Source organism: Equus asinus, chromosome 22 (assembly GCF_041296235.1).
Source record: "Equus asinus isolate D_3611 breed Donkey chromosome 22, EquAss-T2T_v2, whole genome shotgun sequence".
NCBI lineage: Eukaryota > Metazoa > Chordata > Mammalia > Perissodactyla > Equidae > Equus > Equus asinus.
This window is the reverse complement of record NC_091811.1, coordinates 40,983,724-41,009,091: the sequence shown is the minus strand read 5'-3', so window position 1 is coordinate 41,009,091 and position 25,368 is coordinate 40,983,724. Positions and strand designations below refer to the sequence as shown.

At 41.4% G+C, this 25,368-nt stretch overlaps 1 protein-coding gene across 1 annotated transcript in view; it reads left to right on the top strand.

Annotated features, from left to right (window-relative positions):
- PKP2 (plakophilin 2) overlaps window positions 1–25,368 on the top strand; it is an 82,437-nt gene that overhangs the window by 1,553 nt on the left and 55,516 nt on the right. The window contains exons 2-4 of the mRNA XM_014865993.3: window positions 13,747–13,859; window positions 14,233–14,927; window positions 22,450–22,585. Of these exons, the coding sequence (XP_014721479.2) occupies window positions 13,747–13,859; window positions 14,233–14,927; window positions 22,450–22,585 (944 nt within the window). The remainder of the gene's footprint in view (window positions 1–13,746; window positions 13,860–14,232; window positions 14,928–22,449; window positions 22,586–25,368) is intronic.

Here is a 25,368-nt window from a genome sequence, read left to right as displayed (position 1 = left end):
ATCAGGCAGTCGATATTTACATACTTGAAAGGTAGAGAGAAGATGTTAATGATTATGGTTACTGTAATTGAGTGCCTACTATGTGCTAAGAATTGGATTGTGTGGTTTGCATGCAGTATATTGCTTATGTTTCAAAAAAACCCATATGAGGTAGGTGTTTTAATCCCCATTTTATAGATGAGGAATCCAAGCGGTTAAAACTCGAGTTCCCACAGATAGTAAGTGGCATAACTGGTGTTTAAAGTCCCAAACCTGAATTTTTAAACCACTCGTCAGTTATATTTTTAAGACTTTTGGTTGTGAATACAAAGTGAGATTTTTATTAGACCCTAAGCCTCTCTATGGCCCCCTCTCGTTTTCCTCGAAATGAAATTGAGATAGTTCTGTGAGAGGAGGGAGGTTTAGATAGCACAGAACTGTCACAGTACATGGAAAAAAGAGCCTGAATTTACGTGTAGGAGTCTGACTCAAGATTCCAGGACAACTGAGGCCAATTTTTGACTAGTAGAGTTATTGCACCCCTTTAGTCTGTTGCAGGTCCAATGCTAAACTGGAACCAAACTAGCTTCTGCTGCTTTGAGGACACAAGGGGGATGCACAATAGATTTTCTTTCTTGCCCTCTGAGAATGGCTAGTCAGAAAGAGGAACCAGACATCAACTATTCCATAAATGGGGGGGATGAACAGAAGGAAGGGGAGCATTGCTGAGCTTCTCCTGTGTGCCTAACCCTGTTTACGAACATGTTTGCTTTTCCTCATGCTCTTAAAACAATTTTAGAAGATAGATATGAGGATCCACTTCACATATGAAGAATGTGTCGGTCTTTCGACGTTAATTGGACACCTTGTCCCAAACCCACACATGATCTGTTCTCTCTACCACGTGGTAAATTCATGTTGCGTGGTGATTTCAGGAACCGTCAAACGAGTCTGTTCGTCATACAGGGCACTGTGCAGGTGCCGAGTTAAACATAGACCCTGCTTGCTTTAAAAGCAGGGAGTTTAAAATCTAAAGAAGGAAATCTCCCTCTGAACGAGTTATCAAATAAAAAGTGGTGAGCAACTCAGAAGGACAGCGAACACATTATGGAGTTGAGAATATGAGTTAGACTACCAGCTGAAGGGACTCTGGAAAGCTTCTTGGAGGAATTGGGATTTTAGATCACAAAAATTCAACAGGATTGGGGGCTCGCCCCGTGGCTGAGTGGTTAAGTTCGCGCACTCCCACTCCGCTGCAGGCGGCCCTGTGTTTCGTTGGTTCGAATCCTGGACGCGGACATGGCACTGCTCATCAAACCACACTGAGGCAGTGTCCCCCATGCCACAACTAGGTGGACCCACAACGAAGATTATACAACTATGTACCGGGGGGCTTTGGGGAGAAAAAGGAAAAAAAAAATCTTTAAAAAAAAAATTCAATAGGATTGAACATGAGGAGGTGGTTGGAGGAAGAGCATTCTAGGAGCGAACAGCAGAAGTATTTGTTGTTCACAGAATTGTGGTAGAACAAAGGACACTGTCCTAGTTCTTCTGCTTTAATGCTCAGGGCAACTCTTGAGAGGCTCTTCCAACTAAGGAACAAAGTGTTTGAAATATTTTGATTACAACAGGAGCTTCTCAGCAAGCTGAAATACCTCAGCAGCCTACACAGAAGTGCAAGTCAGTCAGAGAGATAAGGCAGCAAACAGCTACTTGCTTTAGAGCCTCAGTTTTTTGAGTCTCCGAAAAGTAATCAGCTTCAAAGGAATTTAACGTGAACATGCCACAGAACAATTACCAGGGGTGGTTGGTGTGTGTTGTATAATTGAAGTTGTTTGGGAAAGGTCTGGGGGCCGGTGATGGTTGTATTGTTTTTATTGTTTCCGTGTTCGTATTGTGACTCTAAAGTTGAAACAGACAAGCAATTGTTGAAAACAGTGCTGGTCTGGAAAGAATCCTGTATCAACACAAGAAATTCCGGGAAGAAACGACCCTGGTGTTAACTGCTGTTGGCTCCAGGGCCCTGGAGAATTCTGAATTGTTGACATACCTGTAAGATTGAGGCAGCAGATAATCTGCTGAAAAAGAGATGAGATAAATGTGGCTGGCTTGTTGATAAGTACCCTGCAAGGGTCTTTAATCCATCACCTTCTCTCTAATGCCTTAGCATAGGTGGGTGAGTTTCCTTGTACATCACTGTAACTTTTGCTGTTATTTTAAGCTGTGCTCAACATTTTAAAGTTGGCTGTAACTCTTGAGCGAGCTGGGGAGCCAGGAGGTCAGAGATGTGAAGCAGCATTGTGAATTGAGTCTATATAGTAGGGAATTTTAAAAATTCTTTGATAAAAGTCAGACAGAAGACATTTAAGAATTGCAAGCCCACAACTAGAAGGACGTGCAACTAAGATATACAACTGTGTGCAGGGGGGTTTTGGGGAGATAAAAGCAGAAAAAAAAAAAAAAGATTGGCAACAGTTGTTAGCCCAGGTGCCAATCTTTGAAAGAAAAAAAAAAGAATTGCAAGTGTTAGCAAAGGGAAAAGTTTTAAATGTCCATCTCCCATTTATTACACTTACTTTGAAAGTACTATGACTTTATTTTATTAACAGTTCCCTGGATGTCTGTGTGGGAAGAAAGTCATGTTTTAAATTGTTATATGTAGTACTTATAAAACAAAACGAACAATATCCTAATAAAATTTACAACGTCTTTGGAAATCTACTGTTAAAACTTGAGGTGTGCCATTTACATAGATGGTTTCCCTGGCCAAGATGTTTTGAATATCTGTGATCAGAAGGAATTCTGGAGGAAGAACTGAAAATTGCCTAAAGTAGCATAAAAAGGCAATTAATAGGTGTTCAGGGTGACTGGGGGCAAATGGGGGGGCGAGTGAAGAGAGTTAGACATTGTTTAAATCCTGTATTGTTTGCCAAAAAGGAATTCCAGGAATGAAGCAATTCTGAGAGCGAGGTGACTAGTCATTCTGAAAGTGGGAAGAATCAGGAAAGGGGGGGAAATGTTAGATGGTGGGATGGCAGGGGCACGGCCGCGCTGCTATGAATGAAAGGTGTCAGTACTGCCAGCTGATTTCGTGTGTCTCCATATCTGCCTAATATAGCCCACGGGCCACTTTTTGTTTAGTGTCTAACAGATCCATTGCCATGAGTAGCAAAAAAGGTATGTGAGTTTTTTAGAAACTCTTCTGAATATAATTAGAGGCAATAGAATGTTAACAAAATGGTGATTACAGAAAAAAAACTCCCACCCCTAGACATGGTGAGAACACATGTTTTATGCAGAAAGTCTTGAATGAGGGCGTGGTGGGGATCTTGGGAATCATTGAACTGTAGCAGTGTTTGGTTAGAAAAGTACCTTGCTATATGTGTTACAGATAAGATGCAGGAAATTACCTTAAAGAGAAGCAGACTGTTCACTTAGGCTTTTTAAAAGACTCCATTAATGTTATCTATGTGCTAGTGGTTCCAATCATGGGAACAGAGGGGAGCTCACTTGAATTAGATATTCTAGGTATTTGCTGTTCACGTTGGCTCATTCTCCTAAAGTGCTGTTTTGGATATCAGCTTTAATTTTTTTCCCCCATGTATTAAAATAGGCTAAGTGTGTTTACGATATTTTATCTTCAAATAGTTGACATTGATTTTACACTCAAATTGAATGATCTGATCCATAAAAATTATTAAAAGCTTTGTTTTTTCTTTCCTGAGAAGAGCAAGCATTTTATTGGCAACCTAGCTATGATAGCAGGGAAATATAATAACAGATATGTTGCTAAAACTTCTGCAATTTATAAATCAGACTTGATTAATATGGTCTGTGGTAAGATTGATTGCATCTCAGATGACATTCAAGAATTTTTTTTTTAATTAAGATTAGCAACTGAGCTAACATCTGTTGCCAATCTTTTTTTCTTCTTCTTCTCCCTGAAGCCCCCCAGTAAGTAGTTGTATATTCTAGTTGCAGGTCCTTCTGTTTGTGCTATGTGGGACGCCGCCTAGGCATGGTTTGATGAGTGGTGCTAGGTCCATGCCTAGGATTTAAACCAGCAAAACTGTGGGCCACTGAAGTAGAGCGCGTAAACTCAACCACTTGGCCACAGGACGGCCCCAAGAATTTTAAATTATACAATTCTGAGATAAACGTTGGACTCCAGCTATTTTGTGCATGTGCACAAATGTATGAAGACGTGAATACCATATCCCTCCGGGGGAATTAAACAGTAAAAGGCAGTGTTGCACGTGGGAATAGACAAAATTAGAAGAAAACTTAATCTTTGTATTAGAGTGAGCCATCTCACTCCGCTGACTTACTAGGGTAAGAATAATAAACAGAATTTCAGGTCCTCTTACAATAGACATGTTAAAAAATTTATTATGTATCTTTTGTGTAATGCCATTAATGATGATTGGATATTGGGACATAAAAACAGTTGTTATGTTAACGAAAGTGCTTAAAGATGAGCAAAGGAGCCCAATATGTAGACTTAGATAAAAATGGACATTTTGAAAAAAGAACTTTGAGCATTTGAAAACATAACTCACCATTAATCTTAAAAGAATCTGCATATTTATATTCTTGGAATAATCAGCTTTAGGTTTAACAATGCTGATTGGCCAAAGCATCATAATCAAGGTTCTGCAATTCTTTGATTTCCAGAAGAACGTATTGCTCACTAGAATCTTAATAAATTCTTCCCACTAAATCTTAAATCTCACTAATCTGTGGGATAGGGAGGACCAGAATCACATCGGAATTACTGTATCTTGATTACCTTTTTCTTTGAAGGAGGAAAACAAATGGGAACTTTTCTTGACAGATAATAGGCACTTATTATAGACCTCCAAAATAGTACAGATAAATACACAAGCCATACAGATAACAGAATGACAGTAAATATTTATTGTTCAGATGTAGAATCAACCTTTGCCAAAACGAACATGGTCAGTTTTTCTAATCACTCAGAGAGGCTGCCTGCGTTTAGGGGAAAGAATTTTTTCTTCTTCTTTATATTCTCAGAATGACAGAGAAACAGTAGAAAATATTTGAGCGCCCTCCGTCCACCCCGAGACAGAAAACACATGCCACTACCGTCCTCACATTTTGGCTCCGCTGTGGCGATCCACAGGATGGATGGCGGCCTTAAGGATTAGTGCAAACTGAATTTGTGTAACTAGGGTATTTTGAATGAACAAAGAAATATGACTAATCAACAATTAACTTGTCAAGCGCTGATACAGGACTGAGCTAGAAGTGGTAGTAAAAGATATGATTCTTTATGTCAGGGAGGTAAAAATTTACCTGGAAGATATGACAGCCTCTTCCTGCTCTAATCTGGCCTCACTCCAGTCCATTTTCCACCTAGCTACTAAACTTTGTAAAATCTCATCCCATTATTTCCCGATTTAAATTCCTTCGCTTTCTTGCTGTTATCTACAGGAGTCAAGTCCTCCCTGAACCTGGCATTCCAAGTTCTTCATGATCCGATGCCTGCAAATGCTCAAACTTCATCCTTTCGCTGCTGCTCCCACGCCTTACCCAGCAAACATGTGCGATTTATCTTGCTGGGTGTTCCTGCCCCTATCCTGCCCCCGCCCTCCCCCCCCCCTGCACCCCAGGTCTACTCCTCCCTCCCTTCTCTTGGCCCACTTAACTCTTACACGCCCCTTAAAACACAGTTCAGTTGTGCCCTGGTAGAGGTAGCCTGCCTTCACCCCTCCTCCACCTCATAGTATGGAGGGAGATCTTGACTGCAAGTCAAAGACTGGATCATTGTGAGTCACAGAAGATGTTTCAGCAAGGGAGAAACTTGAAAAAATGCAGGGGTTTTCCGAAAATACATTTGGCAGATTTGGTGGATTTAAAGGAAAAGGTACAGCACTTATGAATCCGTTGGGAGGGAAGAGGTTAGCCCTGGCAAGTGAGAGGCAGTGGGAGTATCAGGATTTGAGATTCATTACAAAAACCCATAGTGATTTTTTTTTTTAAAGCAAATAGAATTAAATTTGTGAGTTCAGAAAATTCATCTTTTTGGCTATTAGTTGCATCATTGTGAGTACAATGGGATGTTTGTCATTGGGGTTCTAAAGTCCTACAAGTAATCATTATGAGATGTCTCAGCAAATGAATTGGCAGGCATGCCAAAGTAAGGAGACAAGTTGCAGGAATTAATAGATTTAGGAACTTCCAGGTTGTGTCAACTTCACCAGTGTGCTAAGTTACCAGTCTATAATCACAAGTTGTGTAATCACATGTTTTGGCTACTCAAACAAAATACGTGAGATAGACACCTGCAATTTTATATAAAAGGGCCTTTTTAATGTTTCTTTGTGGTTATCTAGAGCAGTAATTTGAGGATTGCCCCCCAAAATGCCATAAACTAATGTGTCAGAGGATAACCTCTACCTGCTTAATGGGCTCCTGCAAAATAAGACTTCTGGTGGCTGGTTGGTTTATTGCGTGAGTGATAATAGCCATTGTCTAGTCACATAGTGGCACATGGAGCATGTGGCCTGTTTTCCCGAGAGAGCTGGTCTGTCGCTGGCAAATTCAGCTTTGTTGCAAGGCAGCTCAGCAGTGCTCACCACTGTGCCACCAATGCCAACTCGGGGTGTATTCAACTTTGTAAGAACTCATAGCCAGTACTTTGCAACTGTATGCCTGGTACACTGAGTTGTTTCTCCTGGTTATGTGAGCTGTGTTAACTGGTCACAATAAACAGCACTGCACACTTTTTGTTAGTTTTTCAATTATGCAAAGCCTTATTAGACTTTGATCTGCTTTAAAACAATTCTTCACTGCAGTTTTTTAAACCAACAAATTCTGCTTATTTTCCAGCCTGAGCAAGTGCTTAACTGAGTTGTATGCAAGGGGTGGGATTGTGGTTTCCATAAGTATCTGTTCACTTTTCTTAGAAAGTAAGGATAGGGGCGGGCCCCGTGGCTGAGTGGTTAAATTCACAGGCTCCGCTAGGGTGGCCTGGGTTTCACTGGTTTGGATCCCGGACGCGGACATGGCACCGCTCATCAAGCCATGCTGAGGTGGCATAAGCACAACCAGAGGGACCTACAATTAGAAGCTACAACTATGTACTGGGGGGCTTTGGGGAGAAAAAGAAGGAAAAAAAAAAGATTGGCAACACATGTTAGGGCAGCTGCCAATCTTAAAAAAAAAATAGAAAAGTGGGGCTGGCCCACTGGTGCAGCAGTTAAGTTCACACGTTCTGCGTCTCGGCGGCCTGGGGTTCGCCAGTTCGGATCCTGGGTGCGGACATGACATTGCTTGGCACGCCATGCTGTGGTAGGCATCCCACATATAAAGTAGAGGAAGATGGGCACGGATGTTAGCTCAGGGCCAGGCTTCCTCAGCAAAAAAGAGGAGGACTGGCAGTAGTTAGCTCAGGGCTAATCTTCCGCAAAAAAAAGAAAGTAAGAATAGAAGAAGATAAAAGAAGTGGATTTTTTTTTCTGCTTTTTAAATGTAAGTCCAGGGAAATGAATCCTATGTTGTATGCCCACACAGGCCAACAAAAATGCTTCGGCAACTCTGGAGTACCGGTGTATGGTTCTTGACGGGTCCTAACATGTTTCGTGTTTTCTTGTAAGTTCCTACTTTTGTTAGTAAATGACTTTAAGGAACTATTTAAATATGAATTGCTATACAAATTCCTTCTAATAAGTTTCAGAATGTCATGTCTCACCTGTAGTGACATGCCCCCAGTTTTAGACTAATGGAAAAAGTTAAATCTTTTTAAGGGTTGTGGAGAAAGAGAGCTGTTGTTACCCAGAGGTTGCTGTAGAAAGACCAAATACAAGAAGATGATAGCTTTGAAGACTGCCAGGCTCTCTTCCCCCCAGAAAGACCATTGTGAATCCCCACTGTGAAGACAACGGCTTGTGATTGTGAACACAGCTAAGCGTAGTATTTAAATCAATACCAGTAGTGAACACCTACTGAGTTCTCTGCATACATTTAACCATACGTGTTTCCATGGGAATTTCTAACACCTTCATCTCTACAAATTGTCCTTTTAGAGCTCAGTTTTAACGAAATCAGTTTTTTAACCACGCTCAGAGAGTGCTAGAAACTTGAAAGAAAAGATGCTTTTCTGAATGTGAATGCTACTCTCTCCTCTCTGATGAAAGCAGGTTATATAAAGGTTTTGTTTGTTTAGCGATTCTCTATCATCTACTTACCGTAATGGAAACTGTGGTTGATTTTTTAAACGTTCCCGGATATAAGTAATGGAGTCACAATAGAGGCTTGTCAATTTGATTTCATAAATATATTAAATTTAACCAATTAGGTAATAAAGCGGTTCACAAATCCCACAGAGAAAAAAACTGATTATGGAAACCACTTTATTATTTTTAACCCTAACAATAATCCATTATTTTGGATAATGCTGGCATAGGTGACCAGAAACTAAGATATTTTCCTGCTAACAGCTGCTTGGGGATCACATCATTCGGACCAGGAAAGAGAGAAAATTACATTATCTTATGAGGTCTACACCTCTGCAGTCTTCGGAGCAATTTGGAATCCTTCCACCATCAAAAGCAACCCCCCCACCCACTCCCAGCCCAATCTCGACAGTGGCTTTGGCCTGAATTGCTTCTTGTTTGAGGAAGGTGGAGTCTGACGTTGTTCCCTAACTACCTCCTTCATTTCCCTTAACGTGGGCTCCATAAAATGTCCCTGGTGCTCTTTGAAGAAAAAGTTCGGCTAATGTTGCCCGAGTCAATATTAATCTGAAGTATTCCCTATAACTCATGACCTTGTGCAAGTGAAATAATGGACTGGAAAAACCGCAATCATGTCATCGTGATCCTCAGTGGCTGGATCAATCAAAAATAACCAGAAAAAGTCAAATTCAATACCACTGGTAAGTTTACCGGAATACAAACTCTGAAATACAACCACAGTGTCAATGAAAGCATCCAACTAGTTTCTCTCTCTTTCTAGAACAGATTAATTCATGAAAAAGTGTAAAAAGACAAATTTTTGTGACCCAAATTCTGTTTTAAAAACCGTATCTCTGTTTTGCATGTTGCTTTACAATTTTCGAAGCATTTGAATGTGTGCTTTCTCCAGTAAACGTCTCTCTCAGCAACTCGGTTAGTAGCTGGAATTTCAGGAAACAAATCTGAGTGATTTGTCCAGGCTCACAGAAAGTCGTGGAGTGGAGGCTCCAGACAAAGTCCATGGATTTCTTTGGCCTGGAAAAGATACCTACCTCCTTTTGTGAAGTAAATGAATGCTTTGAAATATACTCATGCCCTAATTTTCCATGATAGAAAATCTGGATTTTCACGTTGGATTTCTTTAAAGCAGATCGTACCTGTGTGTATAATATATTTTTATTTGCTTTCTTGTTTCCAATTTTTGTAAAAGGGCATGGCTGAATTATTTTATATGTTCCATAGTCATTATTATATATTTTATTCTCTGATTGAACAGAAAATCATGACTTGCCTTAAAGAGATTAGTTTCCATCCTGATTAATAGTTACCTTTTTTAAAAAAAAATTCCACTCAGTTCAAAATTTCTTTAAAATCTTAGAACACAGCTGCTAATTCAGCTTTAATCCACTGTACTGATCTCAAACTCATGACTGCCTAGGCAAATTAATCTGCATTATTTGTTGTTTGAGATTGGCCTTTTAACCAGAAAAACCATCTCCTGTGCCAGCCTGCGAGTGGAGTATCAGGAGTCACCATCTTTCTGGCACAGGAGGAGAGTCCATGGTTTAAATATCCAATCTTATTTTATTCCCTGTTACCAACCACGTTGTAGTTATTTTGGGAACCAGTAAACTAGTCTCAGTTCATTCATCTGAAAACTGAAGGAGAAGCTTCCTCACAAGGACTTACGTTGGCAAATGAAGAATTACTGTTTTTACAGAGTATTTGGAGTTGCCCACGTAAAGGTTCTGGAGGAAAGAGAATGATTGTTTTTGCTTCTCCTATCAAAAACGATGCTAATAATCCCTCCAGGGCATTGAGAAATGGCAGTTTCAGAAAAGCCACGATGCTATCAAACAGCAGAGACCAGTGGAAAGGAGGAACCCAGAGTTTCATCCTGTTATGAAATCTCTTTGCAATTTAAAGCAAGTAATTGAAGTTCCCCTGTTTATAAAGGGAGATGATAATAGCTGGCTCTGCATCACCGAATATTGAAAAGAAATGGATAAAATAATTTTTGAGCTCCTTAAAGAAAAGTAATATTGAAAGGTAAGGAGTTCGTGTAAGTTGCTTTAAAAAGCCTTACAACCCCCAGCAACAGTGTGAGTTCCACATTTTACTTCCACGGGCCTGATTCTAAAGCTCCCTGATCGGCTCTCTTGACACCGTTTCACTGGATCCTGTCCAAAGATTCTTACACATTTTAAAAAATCCTTGCAGGAATCTCAGCTTAAAGATGGAGAAACCCCCTATCAACTGTTCCTGAATATCTTTCTGCTCCTGGAAGTAGAGCAAGGGTGATACTGCAGGCGATGAGGGGCCCGAGGGGCCCACTGAAGGCCTTTTCTTGGATTTCTGAAATTGCACCCTTCATCATCTGCCACTTTATTATAGAGTAAGAGGAAATAACAGTTCCAGCTACCATCCATATATGCCATTAGTATTTTCCCATTCTAGATTGTCCCTGACTTTCATATATTCAGTGTTCATGCAATCTAAAATTTTGAACATGGATACCCCGTAACTTTTTTTTTGGTGAGGAAGATTGGCCCTGAGCTAACATCTGTTGCCAATCTTCCTCTTTTTGCTTGAGGAAGATTGTCACTGAGCTAACATCTGTGCCACTCTCCCTCTATTTTGTATGTGGGACACTGCCACAGCATGGTTTGCCGAGCGGTGTGTAGGTCCACACCCAGCATCCGAACCTGTGAACCCCAGGCCACCAAAGCAGAGTGTGCAAACTTAACCACTATGCCACTGGACCAGCCCTATAACTATTTTTTAAAAGACAATAAATTTGGATTCTTATGTATCAACTCACCAAAAATTTTCTGCCTGGACACAACCTCTGCAGCAAAGGCTTCTGTTTTATTGGAGTGAGCCCAGTTTAAGCACTCCCCTCTACCCACCCCCTGCCCCCTCTCTACATCCCCAGTGCTGAGGGCACCGTGGTCCCCAGACCCTTCAGGATTGGAGCCAGGATGTTCCCTGGGCCTGCCCAGCTAGCCTCCTTTCCCACACCACCAGGACCCTTGCAGCCCTGCCTCCCTGATAGCCCGTGGGGAGGGGTGGGGGAGAGTGGAGGAATAGTGGGGACGGAGTTGGGGACCACAGACCACCTGGGCAGCCTGGGCAGGAGCCTCTGGCAGCCATGGAGAGTTGAGTCCTTAAGGCTTCTCCCCACTTTTGCCCTGGGCTCATAGAGAAGATTGCTTTTCCTCAATCAGTGTCCATGTTCCAGGCATTTTCTGTCATCGAGGTTAAAAATAAAGGGGCTGCCTGACCTTTTGCCCGCCCTTGTGGATAAACCAGGCACCTAGAAACAGCAGATGCCTGGCTTCCCTCAACTTATCTGGTCTTTAGGGTGACAGTTACAAGCCTGCAGCTGTCTCCCCCAGGACCCCTTGAGGCCTGAAACTTGTTTACCAGCCAGATTGTTTGGCTCCAGGAAATAAGACACATATACAAACATAATTTGGGATGGATTCATACTTTTCAGCTCTCTGGCAGCAAGAGTCCCCATTCCCCTTCACCCTCAAAAGAACTTGTGAATCTATTTAACTTTATAAAATTTAGACTTTATAACCATTTATTGGAAGAGTATGTTGGTACGTTCCAGCTGTTTTGGAAAGGGACTGCCTGTGCTGTTGTATTCTCAACATCTTTCACGAGTCTCTGAAGCCTAGAAGAGTATTTTTTCCTCTGATTTCTAAAAGAATGCTACATGACAGAAAAAGAAACTTTGGTTAAAATTATGGAACTAGAAATTACCTAGGTTTTAGAGATCTTTGATTATTTTGATTAGCTTTTTTTTTTTGTAAGGCAGTAGGGGGTTACAGCAGACCAACAAATAAAAAGTGAGAGAAGGATAAAGGAGGTACAAGAGGATCACAATACTGTCTTCAAACCACCCCCTCCTCAAAGAGGACTATTTTATTTTATTTTATTTATTTTATTTTTTAATTAGTTTCTTCAATTATTTATTTTATTTTATTTTATTATTTTTTATTTTTTTGAGGAAGGTTAACCCTGGCTAACATCTGCTACCAATCCTCCTCTTTTTGCTGAGGAAGACTGGCCCTGAGCTAACATCCGTGCCCATCTTCCTCTACTTTATATGTGGGATGCCTACCACAGCATGGCTTGATGGGCAGTGCCATGTCCGCACCTGGGATCCGAACCAGCAAACCCCGGGCCACTGAAGCGGAACGTGCAAACTTAACCGCTGCACCACCAGGCTGGTCCCTTCAATTATTTTACTGAGGTCGTGTTGGCTTATAACATTGTGTAATTGCAGGTGTACACTATTATATATCAATTTCGGTATAGACTGCATCGTGCTCACCACCAGTAGTCTAATTTTTATCTATTACCAGAAATGTGTGTCCTTTTACTCCTTTCAACCTCCACCAGCCCCCGTCCCCCCTGGTAACCACTAATCTGTTCTCTTTATCCATGGATTTGTTTATCTTCCACATATGAGTGAAGTCATACATTGTTGGTCTTTCTCTGTCTGGCTTATTTCGCTTAACATAACCCCCTCAAGGTCCATCCATGTTGTTGCAAATGGGAAGATTTTGTCTTTTTTTTTAATAGCTGCATAGTATTCCATTGTATATGTATATGCCACATCTTCTTTATCCATTTATCAGTTGATGGGCACTTGGGTTGCTTCCACATCTTGGCTGTTACGAATAATGCTGCAGTGAACATAGGGTGCATATATCTCTTTGGATTGTTGATTTCGTGTGCAAGAAGGAGTATTTTAGGAGACAAGCATCCAGTGAGAGTCCCTGTCGGCCCCACGGAGCTGAGCAGGAAGGGGTGCCTCCTACTCAGTGTAGCAGGAGAGTGGGCTGGCTATTAGACCACCAAGCTGAGAAGAGCCGGGCGGTTCCACAGGAGCCCTCACTGGCAGTGCAGAGTTGATTTCCTCTGCTGCCAAACTGTCCCGTTGCCAAATACTTCAACCCCAGGCTTGACTGTTTCAAGCTGATCCGTATTCTCTTTGACCACACTGACCCACCTTGTTGTTTATACAGCCTGTCTTATCTGGTAAAGTTGAGTCACCATTATATTTATTGTCACCTTTATATTTCTTGCCTACACCTGCTTGCTTCTCGGAAGGTTCTGAGTTCCTGCCCTGGGAGTAGAGTTCTCGTCTGACTTAAGAAACTGCACTTTTATAGTATAGACCGTTAACCCATGGAATGATTCCCGGATTCTTCAGCCTCATAACGCTTTTGGATTTTTGTGAAAATCTCCTCTTTCCTTTCTTCCCTTTCCTCAAAAAGAAAATTTATTTTAAACAAATAAATGACTACTTTAAAAAATTTTTTTTTAATTTTTAATTCAACTCTTATTTTGAAAAGCTCATACAGAATGTTGTGATAACCTTTGATCATTTGCCACATCCAAGGGTAATGTTAAACCAGCACTTCAAAACACTAATATAAATCTGATACTTGCTATTGGCCTTAATTACTTAAATTTAAAAAATATTATTGTTATACAGTCTTGAACTACTGATTGGCCCATTTATATCACTTTAATATATGCTTGATTGTAGGAAATCTTCACCGAACCAGCAGTGTTCCTGAGTATGTCTACAACCTCCACTTGGTTGAAAATGATTTTGTTGGCGGGCGTTCCCCTGTTACTAAAACCTATGACATGCTCAAGGTAGGACACCAAAGAATATAGCTCCTGTTATCGGATTACCATGTGAATGTTTTTAATCTTCCATAGACTATTTTTTTAATATTTACATTTCCCAAGTATTACTATTTCCTGAGTAAATTATGAGAAGATTGATTTTGTGTGGATGCCATGGAAAACTGGGGACTGTAAATGATGTCAAACTCCAGTGCAAATAACTAGTCAACCAAATCCACCAGGTCTTATGTAAAAACAGATTTTTACCCAGAAAGGGGCCAACTTCTCCATGTGATTCCGAGAAATGGACACCTTGTATAATAGTCCTGGAAGAGTTAGTCTTCAACGAAGATGAAAACTGATTTATGCCTCGTTTAAACTTTATTTCTGTCTTGTGCAGACAGGCACCACCGCCACTTACGAAGGTCGCTGGGGGAGAGGAACTGCTCAGTACAGTTCACAGAAGTCCATGGAAGAAAGATCCTTGCGGCAGCCTCTGAGGAGACTTGAGATTTCTCCAGACAGCAGCCCTGAGAGGGTGCATTACTCACACAGTGATTACCAGTACAGCCAGAGAAGCCAGGCCGGGCACACTCTGCAGCACCAAGACAGCAGGAGATCCACGCTGCTTATGCCCCCAAGATACGCTCGCTCAGAAATTGTTGGTTTAACCCACTCTGGGGCCGTGAGCAGACATCGCCACTATGACACTTACCATCGACGGTACCAGTACGGGTCTGTTAACGATTCTGTTGATGGTGCCCCTGTCAACCCGCTGGTGTTCATGTACCCCAGGCCTGGGACCAGCTACAGCATGGGCAACCTCTTAGAGAAGGAGAACTACATGACTTCAGGGTCTGTTGCTGGGCAGGTGAAGCCGCTGGTGCCCCTGCAGCCCATCAGTCAGAACAGGGTCAATCGGGCCTCCTGGCATCAGAGCTCCTTCCACAGCACCCGCACGGTGCGGGAAGCTGGGCCCAGCGTCACTGTCGATTCAGGCGGGAGGAGGACGCACATGACCGTTGGCCAAGCGGCAGCAGGAGGAAGTGGGAACATGCTCGTGGAGAGGAGCGCTTTCACTGACTCCCACCTTGGGTGAGTCCCCTTCTCAATCTGCAGCGCAGGCGGTGCCAGCACGTTCTGTTCCCGCAGCCCTTACAGCATGAGCTGGCACTTCTGGGGCTGCAGAGAAAGGCTTCCAGAGATAAGCGATTAAAATAATGACTTTTCAGGCAGCTGCCTAATTGACAGATTAGCCTATTTACCTCGGGGACAGGGGCCAAGCTACCTGTTCAAATGGCAACTTTGCAGGGAAATGTGACTTTGAGTCCATCTGTTCCAAATTAGATGCTGGCTGAAGGGGTGGCTGACCCTTGGCTATGTGAAAATCTGCTGTGAACGAGAGCTAGCTCCAAGGTAGACCAAGAACTGGATAATTGCTTGCATTTTCTCAATCCTTCCTTGAAATTAAGGAAGGAAAAAGGCAAAAGTGCTTATTCCTGGTGCTAGGCATGACCCTCAGATGTGATTTTGATAACTACCATCATAGAAAGACTGAGAGCTAAGCAAAGGCAGGTAATTTCCAGATGTCTCTTTCTTGCCTTTGTTTCCTGATACTTTTACTTTTTGATTCTAGTATCAGTGATTGGAGGGTATTTTTTGGCAATTCTGAATAATTAACTGAATTTTCAAAGTCATTCTTTTGTCTCTCCCATTTACTTTATGGCTTCACTAATTTAGTCTGTGGAACTTGACCCTTATTCACATTTAATACTGAAGCACAAATTTCATAAACTGGGGAAGTTACTAAAAGAAAGGTTAAGGGGCCGGCCAGGTGGCGCAGCGGTTAATTTCGCACGTTCTGCTTCTTGGCAGCCCAGGGTTCGCTGGTTCGGATCCCGGGTGCGGACATGGCACCGCTTGGCACGCCATGCTGTGGTAGGCATCCCACATATAAAGTAGAGGAAGATGGACACGGATGTTAGCTCAGGGCCAGGCTTCCTCAGCAAAAAGAGGAGGACTGGCAGTAGTTAGCTGAGGGCTAATCTTCCTCAAAAAAATAAAAAATAAAAAAAGTAAAAGAAAGGTTGAGAGATGGATAGATGATTAAATCAGTATCTCCTGAAATGATGATGTGATATCCTTGCGGTAGAGTATTAAATATGTGATTTTTGTTTGATTTCTAAAGTTGCTTAATGGAAGTTGTTACCTTTAATCATCCCTTTAAGTGAAATTGTGCGGTATGCTCATTGACTAGGCAGGCACTGGTAATAAAAGATGTGAGGGCTAACCTAATCTTTTTTTTTTTGAGGAGGATTAGCCCTGAGCTAACTACTGCCAATCCTCCTCTTTTTGCTGAGGAAGACTGGCCCTGAGCTAACATTCATGCCCATCTTCCTCTACTTTATACGTGGGATGCCTACCACAGCATGTCTTTTGCCAAGCAGTGCCATGTCCGCACCCAGGATCTGAACCGGCGAACCCCGGGCCGCTGAGAAGGGGAACCTGCGCACTTAACCACTGTGCCACCCGGCCGGCCCCCAGGGCTAACCTAATCTTGAAGCAGGAAATATTTCTTGTAAAGTAAAATTGAGCATGAGACTTCTAACATTTTTTGTAGAAAGCAGATGTTTGTCAATATGGACACAGTTATAAAGAAGAAAAATGCATGAGGTAATTATTTATGGAGGCAAAAGCTGATCAAGTCTTTTAAATGGATAATTCAAAGTTTATTAAATGTCTTCGATAGACTAGGATTTGTGCTCAGCACAGTTTTAACAAAGTGATTTTAACAATAATAAAACTGTCCTGCCACATCCTCCAACAACTGGCGTTGTTCTCTTCCTCCATCTCTCTGTCTCCCACATTCTTCTTAAACTACCCTGTCACTTTCCAGTCTCTCATCAACCCACTGCAATATGGCTTCAGTCCTCACCATTTCACTGAAACATTCTTCTCACCAGTGTAGCAGTGACTGCCTCATCACTACATGCAGAGCAGACATGTACAGTCCTTATGCTACTCACCCTAAGGGCAGCATTTGACACCACTCTCTCTGAAATTCTCTCTTCCCTTGGTTTTCAGGGTACCAGCCTCTCCTGGTTTTCCTCTCACTTCTCCAGTCATTTCTTCTTAGTCTTCCCTGATGCTCCTTTTCTGCGTGCCCAGAGAAGTCATCTCCCATAACCCTTCTCTTTCACATCTTGGCGCTGTTTCAGAGAGTCCTATGGACTACACTTGTATCCTGTGATTCCTAAGGTTTTCTCTTCAGCACTATCCTCCACCCTGAATTCTAGAGCTCTGAGTATTTCTAATAGCCTCCTGGACATCCCAAACTCAGTATATCCAAAACTAAATTTATCAGCTCCTCCCTACCCTCTACTCCTAACCATCTCCTCATACTAAAGTCCTACCGTTTACAAACCTGCAAGTCATTCTTTTCCCTCCACAGTCACATGTCACCGAGCCATATTTTTATCTCCTTAATGGGTCTTCAATTTTTGCCTTTCTTTCTGTCTCCACGCATAGGTCTCTCTGCCTCTCGTCTTCCTCGCTCAGAACGGTTCCCTAGGACTGGTAGAATGATCTTCCCAAATCTGATGATTTCTCTCCCTAGTTTATAAACTTTCCAAAATTCCACCAAGTTTTTGTGGTTTTTAGCATGGCACACAAGGCCCATGTTTTCACCTCTGCTTATCATTCCAGTCTCATTTCTTTATACTCCCCTCTACCCTTCAATACTGCCATCCCCAGACACACCCCCACACAAACACTTAAGACACTTGGAACCTCTTTTACTCCCCTTAATGGAGGATATATTCATTCATATATTTCCTTCCTTCCATCCTCCCTTCCGTCCTTCCTTCCTTTCTCCCTCCCTCCCTTCCTTCTTTTATTATCTAGCTAGCTGTCTAGCGGTCTCTTTCACCCTCAGCATCTCTGGCTTTGCCTAGCTAGTCATGATCTGGATTTGGCTCACATACCACCTTTTTGTTGACCACGCCCCTCACAATCTAGTTTAGGTGCCCAGGTAGCTACACTGTGTGGGTGTCTCTCCTAGAAGAATATGTTGTGGTTACTCCTTTACTCATCTGCTCTCCCTCTAGACTTCGAGCTACTTGTAAGTGTCATCATCTTTGTATGATGCTTAGCACCCTAAAACAGAGGTAGGCCCATGATAGGCATCGTATAAATTTCTGATGAAAGAATGAATAAATTAAGGAAGGAATAAAATATGAACTCTTCACTTTTTGCCATCTAGGTTCTTTTGTTGCTCAAATTCTAGAAGAAATATTAACCATTCTGTTTCGGGTTATTGTTTTAATGGACAGGGTAAATTTTATTAGAATAATTAATTATATTTCAAAGAATAGAAGGAGCACTTTGGATCAGGAAATTTGAAATAAAGGGCAAGAAACCTATTTTTAATGATTCCCAAAGTTGCCATCCTGGAGAAATCATAGAAATGAACTCTTCTCAAAGATTTTGCTCTCTCTGGAAAGGAAAGGGGGTCAGAGGTGTTTCCTAGAATAAGGAAAATAAATGATCAAAGTGGCATCTATGCCTGCCTCTCTTCTTTCCTCTGGGTGCCCCAGGGCTCATTTCAGTTCCCCAGGCTGCCGCCTGAGAGTCCTGCATCTGAGACCGTGTGCTTTGCTCTCCCTTGCCCTGCATCATCTCACATTTCCAACTCTATCCTGCCACTATTTTTTGGATTTACTTTACTGTGTTTAGTGAAAGTTCCACATGTAGAGAAGTGTTCTTTTACATTTGTGGAACATTCCTGTAGAGTAGCTAGATAAAACTATAAATCTATGTAATGACATAAGGTATTAAACAATGGATCTTTCCTTCCAACAAAAAAAATGACTGGTCAGACAGTTACTAATGCCGCTGAAAACCAAGACATTGGAGTAAAAGAGAGACAGTTAGCACCTGTTCTAAATCAGATTGATGAAAAAGGTTTAAGAAATCACCAAGTAAAAAATTCTAGACCGATTTTTCTGAAAATACAATTTGTGTACCTATGGGGGATCTGGTGGTCCCATAAATGAATATTAGCTTCCTCCAGTGTATCCTGCACTGCAGTAAGCACCATAAGAGATAAAAATTCAGTGAGATACATCATGGTCTCGGAGAGGATCAATGCAAGAGAAAGTAAGACACATCATCAAGTGCTAGGTTATGTGGTACAGACTAGTGTCTACAGGAATTCAGAGAACAGAAGAGCAGTGAGCTCTGGGAGTGGTAGAGGGAGACTAAGGGGAGAGACTGGCTCTCTGGTAAGATCACCAGTCAAGGTCGTGACAGAGTAGCACAGAGCAGAAGAGATGTCATATTAACTTCCCTCTGCATCCTCTTAATTACCAACTTCTTTAGTTCTTTGATTCTTCAAGTCTCTTTCAACTGTATCTTTCTTTCCATTTCCATTTTTAACAGCCCAGTTTCAGGTTTTAGTGCCTCCGCTTAGACTCCTGTAGTGCCCTTAAAACTGTCTCTAGAAACACGTATCCACTCCAAAGTCATCTTCCCGAAGTGGTGCTTTCATCATACTTAACATCTTTGAGAGGTAGGGGAATTCTCATTTCCTGAGCATCTAACAGCACACAGGAGCTTTCCCTTATCATCTCGTGTTTACTTGGCCTTCAGAGGTGCAGCCCGATTCTGCTATCTGGGAACCAGCCTGGGGCAGGGCTGTGGTGTTAGTTGGCAGGAATGCTCGTTGCTGAGGGATTGCACACATAAAAGAAGTACCTTTTTTCCCCTATAATATCTTATATTCTGACCAGTGATGTTTTACATGCTTCCTCTTACATTTTTAATTTACAGTGACTTCATTCTAACATATTAACTCAGGCTGTTGAAAAGATTCCCTTCCGGAGAATATGTTCAGGGGATATTTGATTCGGGAACAACTCCTCTTCCCGATCCTCTCCTCCCTAACTGCATCTTCCAAGCCACTTTTCTGCAAGCTTCAAGAAGTGTTTTATGAATGAGAGAGAAGGAAGAAAGGAGGAAAAGAAAGAGACAGAGAGAGAAAGGGATGGAGGGAGGAGTGGTATGGGAGGAGAGAGGAGGAAAGGAATAGCTCTAGCTGAGGATATAGGGGCACAGGAAAGATTGCACACAAGTGATTGGAGTAGACTCTTGAAGAATGGATCAGAATTACGTAGAAGAATGGGCTTTCTAGAAAAATCAGAGAGAGTGGCTTGTGAAGAGGCATGCAGTGTTTAGAGAAGGCTTAAAAGTCTGGTGTGATTGGAGGATGGGATAGTCGATCAGAGGAGGGGGAAGAGAGGGAGTTGAAGATGGCGAGATGGAGCCAGATTGGGTCAGAACATACCCTGCCAGCATGTTGTGGAGTTGGACTTCACAGACGACAAGAAAACAGAAAATTGATGCTCTGACAGTTGAAGCAACCTTCTTGTGGAGGAAGGCTTCGCTCAGTGGGGGAATTGTTTTTCATATAAACTGAAGTAGCATTGGGTCGGCTGGGAGTGAATGCAGACCTTCTTTGTGAATCATGTTCAGGAGCATAAAGGATTAGAGTAATGGAATTATTTGTGGGTGTTAGAGGCTTGGGAAATTCAAACTTTTGTGACTTATTTATGAGTTATGAAGTTGATTAATGGCTGACTCTTTAAAAAAAAGTTGCATTAAACAGAAGGCTATTCTTATGTTATGAATGATCTTTCATCAGTTAAAACACCTGAAGGGATGGCTGGTAAAGACTTAAAATTATTACGAAGATTGAGACTTTGAGAGTTTTGATTTCTCTGTAAAGACATTGGAGTCCATGCATGTGAAATATTTCCATCTCTTTTAAAAGGTGTGTTTATATTAAATGAAAGTGACTCAAATTCTGGTTTCAGTGGTAATAACCTACATTTTTTACCGATTAAATTGACTCCTGAGGCACATTTTAAAATATGAGATCATTATATAATTCTCAGTATGGATGTTGGAGCCGTTCTGCTTCTTTTTTAATACCCCGATACTCATGAGGTAACACTTCTGTGTTTGAACATGTGTTTCGGAAACAGTGGGTATTAGTTTTTAGTCATGAGGCCCATTACTCTTATCCTCTCACCTGTGCCACACCCACCCACACACAAACACACCATTCACAACATTACACACACTCACATCTGTACATCTGTGCATGTATTAGCAGGCTAGCCTGATGGAAGAGAGAATTTACTCACTGTGCTTGCTGGCAGGTATTGGAAAACACCCTCCCAGGATGTCTTTGCAATTTCCATTGCCTGGAGTGAATCAGGCATAACCCTCTTTGAAGCCCAAGAAGGGTCATAGGTTATCTTTAAGGCAAGTCTTTAGCTGCACTTCTAAGATGTTGCCGTCTGGAGTGTGGTTTCTCTGAGGCTATGCGTGAACGTGCTAACATCCATGGTGACAAGCGACTGCATGACCCAGTCGCCCTCCAGGCAGAAATAAAAGGGGGGAAGAAAACATAGTTCTATGAGGCATTTGGGAGTTATCGGTTTACAAGTAACAGTTTTATTTGTCCTTCATAAATTATGCTCTCTGTTTCAAACTGCATCAGATCTGATCATCACCCTACCTACCTAAATTAGTGAAGGACCAAAGTAGAGTACTAGATAGACATGAACTGTGTCATTACAGTGGCAAAGCGAATGGTAACAGAATGTGCATAAAATTGTTTTCTTTAAGAAAAAGGATATTTATAATCGCATTTAATCATTACCTTTCCTGATGGATTCTGTCACACCGACATGACTTATTTTAACAAAAGGAACTCAGTTTTCCTGGCTTTTACAGTTTATATACTGTTATATTCATTAAATAAGAACACTTTTAGAATGGTTTTTTAAAAACTCACTTTCAGGGAAAATATCAGATTCTGAGCAGCTCTGAGAAAAATCTAATGACTTTTGAGGGAGGATGTTTCTTTTACAGGTGTAACATTACCAGGGTAGGAATAATTTTTCATCTCTGTGACTAAATGTCTTTTAAGTGCCATCTAAAGTCTTATTGTGCTTTTTTTTTTATAGTAGTTCTTTTTCTTTTGAGGAAGATTAGCCCTGAGCTAACATCTGCTGCCAATCCTCCTCTTTTTGCTGAGGAAGATTGGCCCTGAGCTAACATCCATGCCCATCTTCCTCTCCTTTGTATGTGGGACGCCTGCCTCAGCATGGCTTCCCAAGTGGTGCCCTGTCTGCACCTGGGATCCGAACCTGTGAACCCCAGCCGCTGAAGCAGAATGTGCATGCGAACTTAACCTCTGTGCCACTGGGCCAGCCTCATTATTGTGCTTTTAAACTCACTTTTTAATATGTAATTGTCATACTACACGTATTTATTTTAAATTGAGTTCAGGTTTTTTCTGGTTTATGTTATGATTCTGCTCAATTCAGTGACATCTTCAGAGGCTGGTCTGACGAGAGCTGGAGTGTTTCTGCTACTAGCTTCCTGTACCTTCTGATCTCGGGCTGATTTTTCTTTTGGCTGAAGAAGAGCCCAGACTTAGGTGTTCTAGGTGCTTCCCCATATTAGCCACATCATCTCTGGAGGATCAGGTTGATAGGCAGGAGGGAGCAGGTTTGGAATTTTGCTGAAACTGTGACTGTTTGTCTAGGAATGCAGACATGGAGATGACTCTGGAGCGAGCCGTGAGCATGCTCGACGCTGACCACGTGCCACCGTCCAGGATTTCTGCTGCCGCTACTTTCATACAGCATGAGTGCTTCCAGAAATCGGAAGCGCGGAAAAGGGTGAGTACCGTCTGAAGTCCTGTGCAAAACCAACACACTTTCACACCTATTATGGTGGCCCTGCACACTGCAGCCAATAATTTATTTAAATTTTTAAAAATCTTCATTGAGTTATATATATGGCAATTATAGCCCAATTTTTAAAAATAAATTAATGAAATAAAAGTTTTCATTGTGACTTTTTAATTGAAAAGGAAATACACAGATATTACCAAAAATAGTTTCCTGCAATTCAGAAACTTAGAAAGTCAGTCACTACACAAACCTCCCCCTTCTTTGTCTGTCTCCCCAACCTCCCCCTGTAGGACCATCCCCAGAGGCAGTTACTGTCCACAGTCTGTAGGTGTACTTCCAGATTTTCCTGAGAGGGAGGGTGAGGGGGAGAGAGAAGGTGTGTGTGAGTGAGTGTACGTTTTAGGCTATTGTTTTCTATATTTAAAAAAATATATTAAATATAATAAATATTTCCCAGTTTTTGTTTTCGTTAGACAATTTCATTAGCGTTCGATAACGGGTTCAGTGAACAGCTTTGTAGATAGAGCTTTTGGCATTTCCACAAGTGTCCCTGTAGGACAAATCCCCCCAAATGAAATTAATAGTCATTTTATGTTTGTTTCAAAAAGCGGCACATTTGTGGGAGAAGAAATCCTGATTCAAAAAGGTGTGCAGTGAAAAGTACGTTTCTCTCCCACACAAGACCCCAGCCTACCCCCCATCTCCTCCTTTCTCTCTCTCTCTCACTCTCCCATTTCTCTCTCCTCCTCCCACCCACCGTCCTTCTCTGGCTCTCGTTCTGTCTTTCGTTCTGTCTCTCCCTCTCATCAGTTTTGGGGTATCTTTCCAGAGCGATTCTGTGCATGTAGAAACAATTATCGGATGGGTTGGTTGAGTTTCCTTTTTGGTTTAAAAGAAAATCACAAATGGTAGCAGATTACTTTCAGGACTCTGTGCTTTGTGTTTTCATTTAACACTATCTCTTAGGAATCCTCATGCTTTAAAACTGCTGCATAGATTTCTGTTGTATAAATGTACCAGTTTTGTTTGTTCACTTTTTGAACAGCTTTATTAAGGTTCAATTTGACAAAGTTTTGACATGTTTTGATACCATGAAACCATTATCACAATCAAGATAATAAGCACATCCATTATCTCCGAAGTTTCCTTGTGCCCTTTTGTAATCCACACATCCCGCCCCACCCGCAACCCACCTCTAGTACCCAGGCAGTCAATGGTCTGCTTTCTGTTACCATAGATTATATGGAATTTTCTAGAATTTTATATAATGGAGTCATACAATATATATGCTTTTTTTGTCTGGATTCTTTTACTCAGCTTAAATCTTTGGAGACTCATCCATGTTGTGTGTATCAAAAGATGTGTGCGTAGGTGTGTTCGTATGTGTGTGTAGCTCAGTAGCATTTCATTGTGCAGATGTACCATAATTTGTTTACACATTTACCTGTTGATGGATGTTAGAGTTTTGGCTATTACAAGTAAAGCTGCTATGAATGTATGTGTACAAACATATGTTTTCATTTTTCTTGGGTAAATACCTAGGAGTGGAATGCCTGGATGATATGGTAAGTGTATGTTTGACTTTTTAAAAAATTGCTAAACTGTTTTTACAGATTAGCTGTGCCATTTTATGTTTCCATCAGCAATATATGAGAGTTCCGCTTCCTCCACATGCTAGCACTCAGTATATGGTCTGTCTTAATTTAAGCCTATAGGTTTGTAGTGGTATTGCATGGTAGTTTTAATTTATGTTTCGTTAAGGACTAATGATGTTAAGCATCTTTTCATGTGCTTATTTACCATCTGTATGTCTTCTTTGGTAAAATGTGTTCAGATCTTGGCCCATTTTTTCTTTGGGTTTTCTGTTTTCTTTTTATTGAATTTTAATACTTGTTCATATATTCTGGGTATCTGTCTTTTTTCAGATATGTGATTTGGAAATATTTTTTCCCAGTTCTGTTTTGTCTTTTCATTCTCTTAACAGTTTTTAATTTTGTTGGAGTCCAGTTTATCAATTTTTTTCTTTATGGATTGCACTTTGTGTGTGTGTGTGTGTGTGTGTGTGTGTGTGTGTGTGTGTGTGTGAGAGAGAGAGGCAGATTACCCCTGAGCTAACATCCGCCACCAATCCTCCTCTTTTTGCTGAGGAAGACTGGCCCTGAGCTAACATCTGTGCCATCTTCCTCTGTTTTATATGTGGGACACCTGCCACAGCATGGCTTGATAAGCAGTATGTAGGCCCATGCCTGGGATCCAAACCAGCAAACCCCGTGCCACCTAAGTGGAGGGCGCAAAACTTAACCACTATGCCATGAGGGCAGCTCCTGGATTGTGGTTTTCATGGTGTATCCAAGAAATCTTTCTGTACTCCAAGATCACAAAGATAATCTCCTATATTGTCTTCAAGAAGCATTATAAGTGTTAGATTTTATAGTGGCTCTATGGTCCATTTGGGGTTAATTTTTGTATATATTGCAAGTTGTCGATCAAATTTCCTTTTTTAGAAATATATGTGTATGCCATTGTTCAGGCACCATTTTTTGAAAAGACTGTCCTTTTGATACTGAACTGTTTTTGCACCTTTGTTGGAAAGGAATTGATGACATGTGTGAGTCTATTTCTGGACTATGGATCCTACTCCATTGATCTATTTGTCTATCTTTATGCAAATAACATGCTGTCTTGATTACTATAGTTTTATATTTTAAATCTTGAAATTAGGTAATATTTGTCTTCTGACTTTGTTCCTTTTCAAGTTGTTTTGAGTA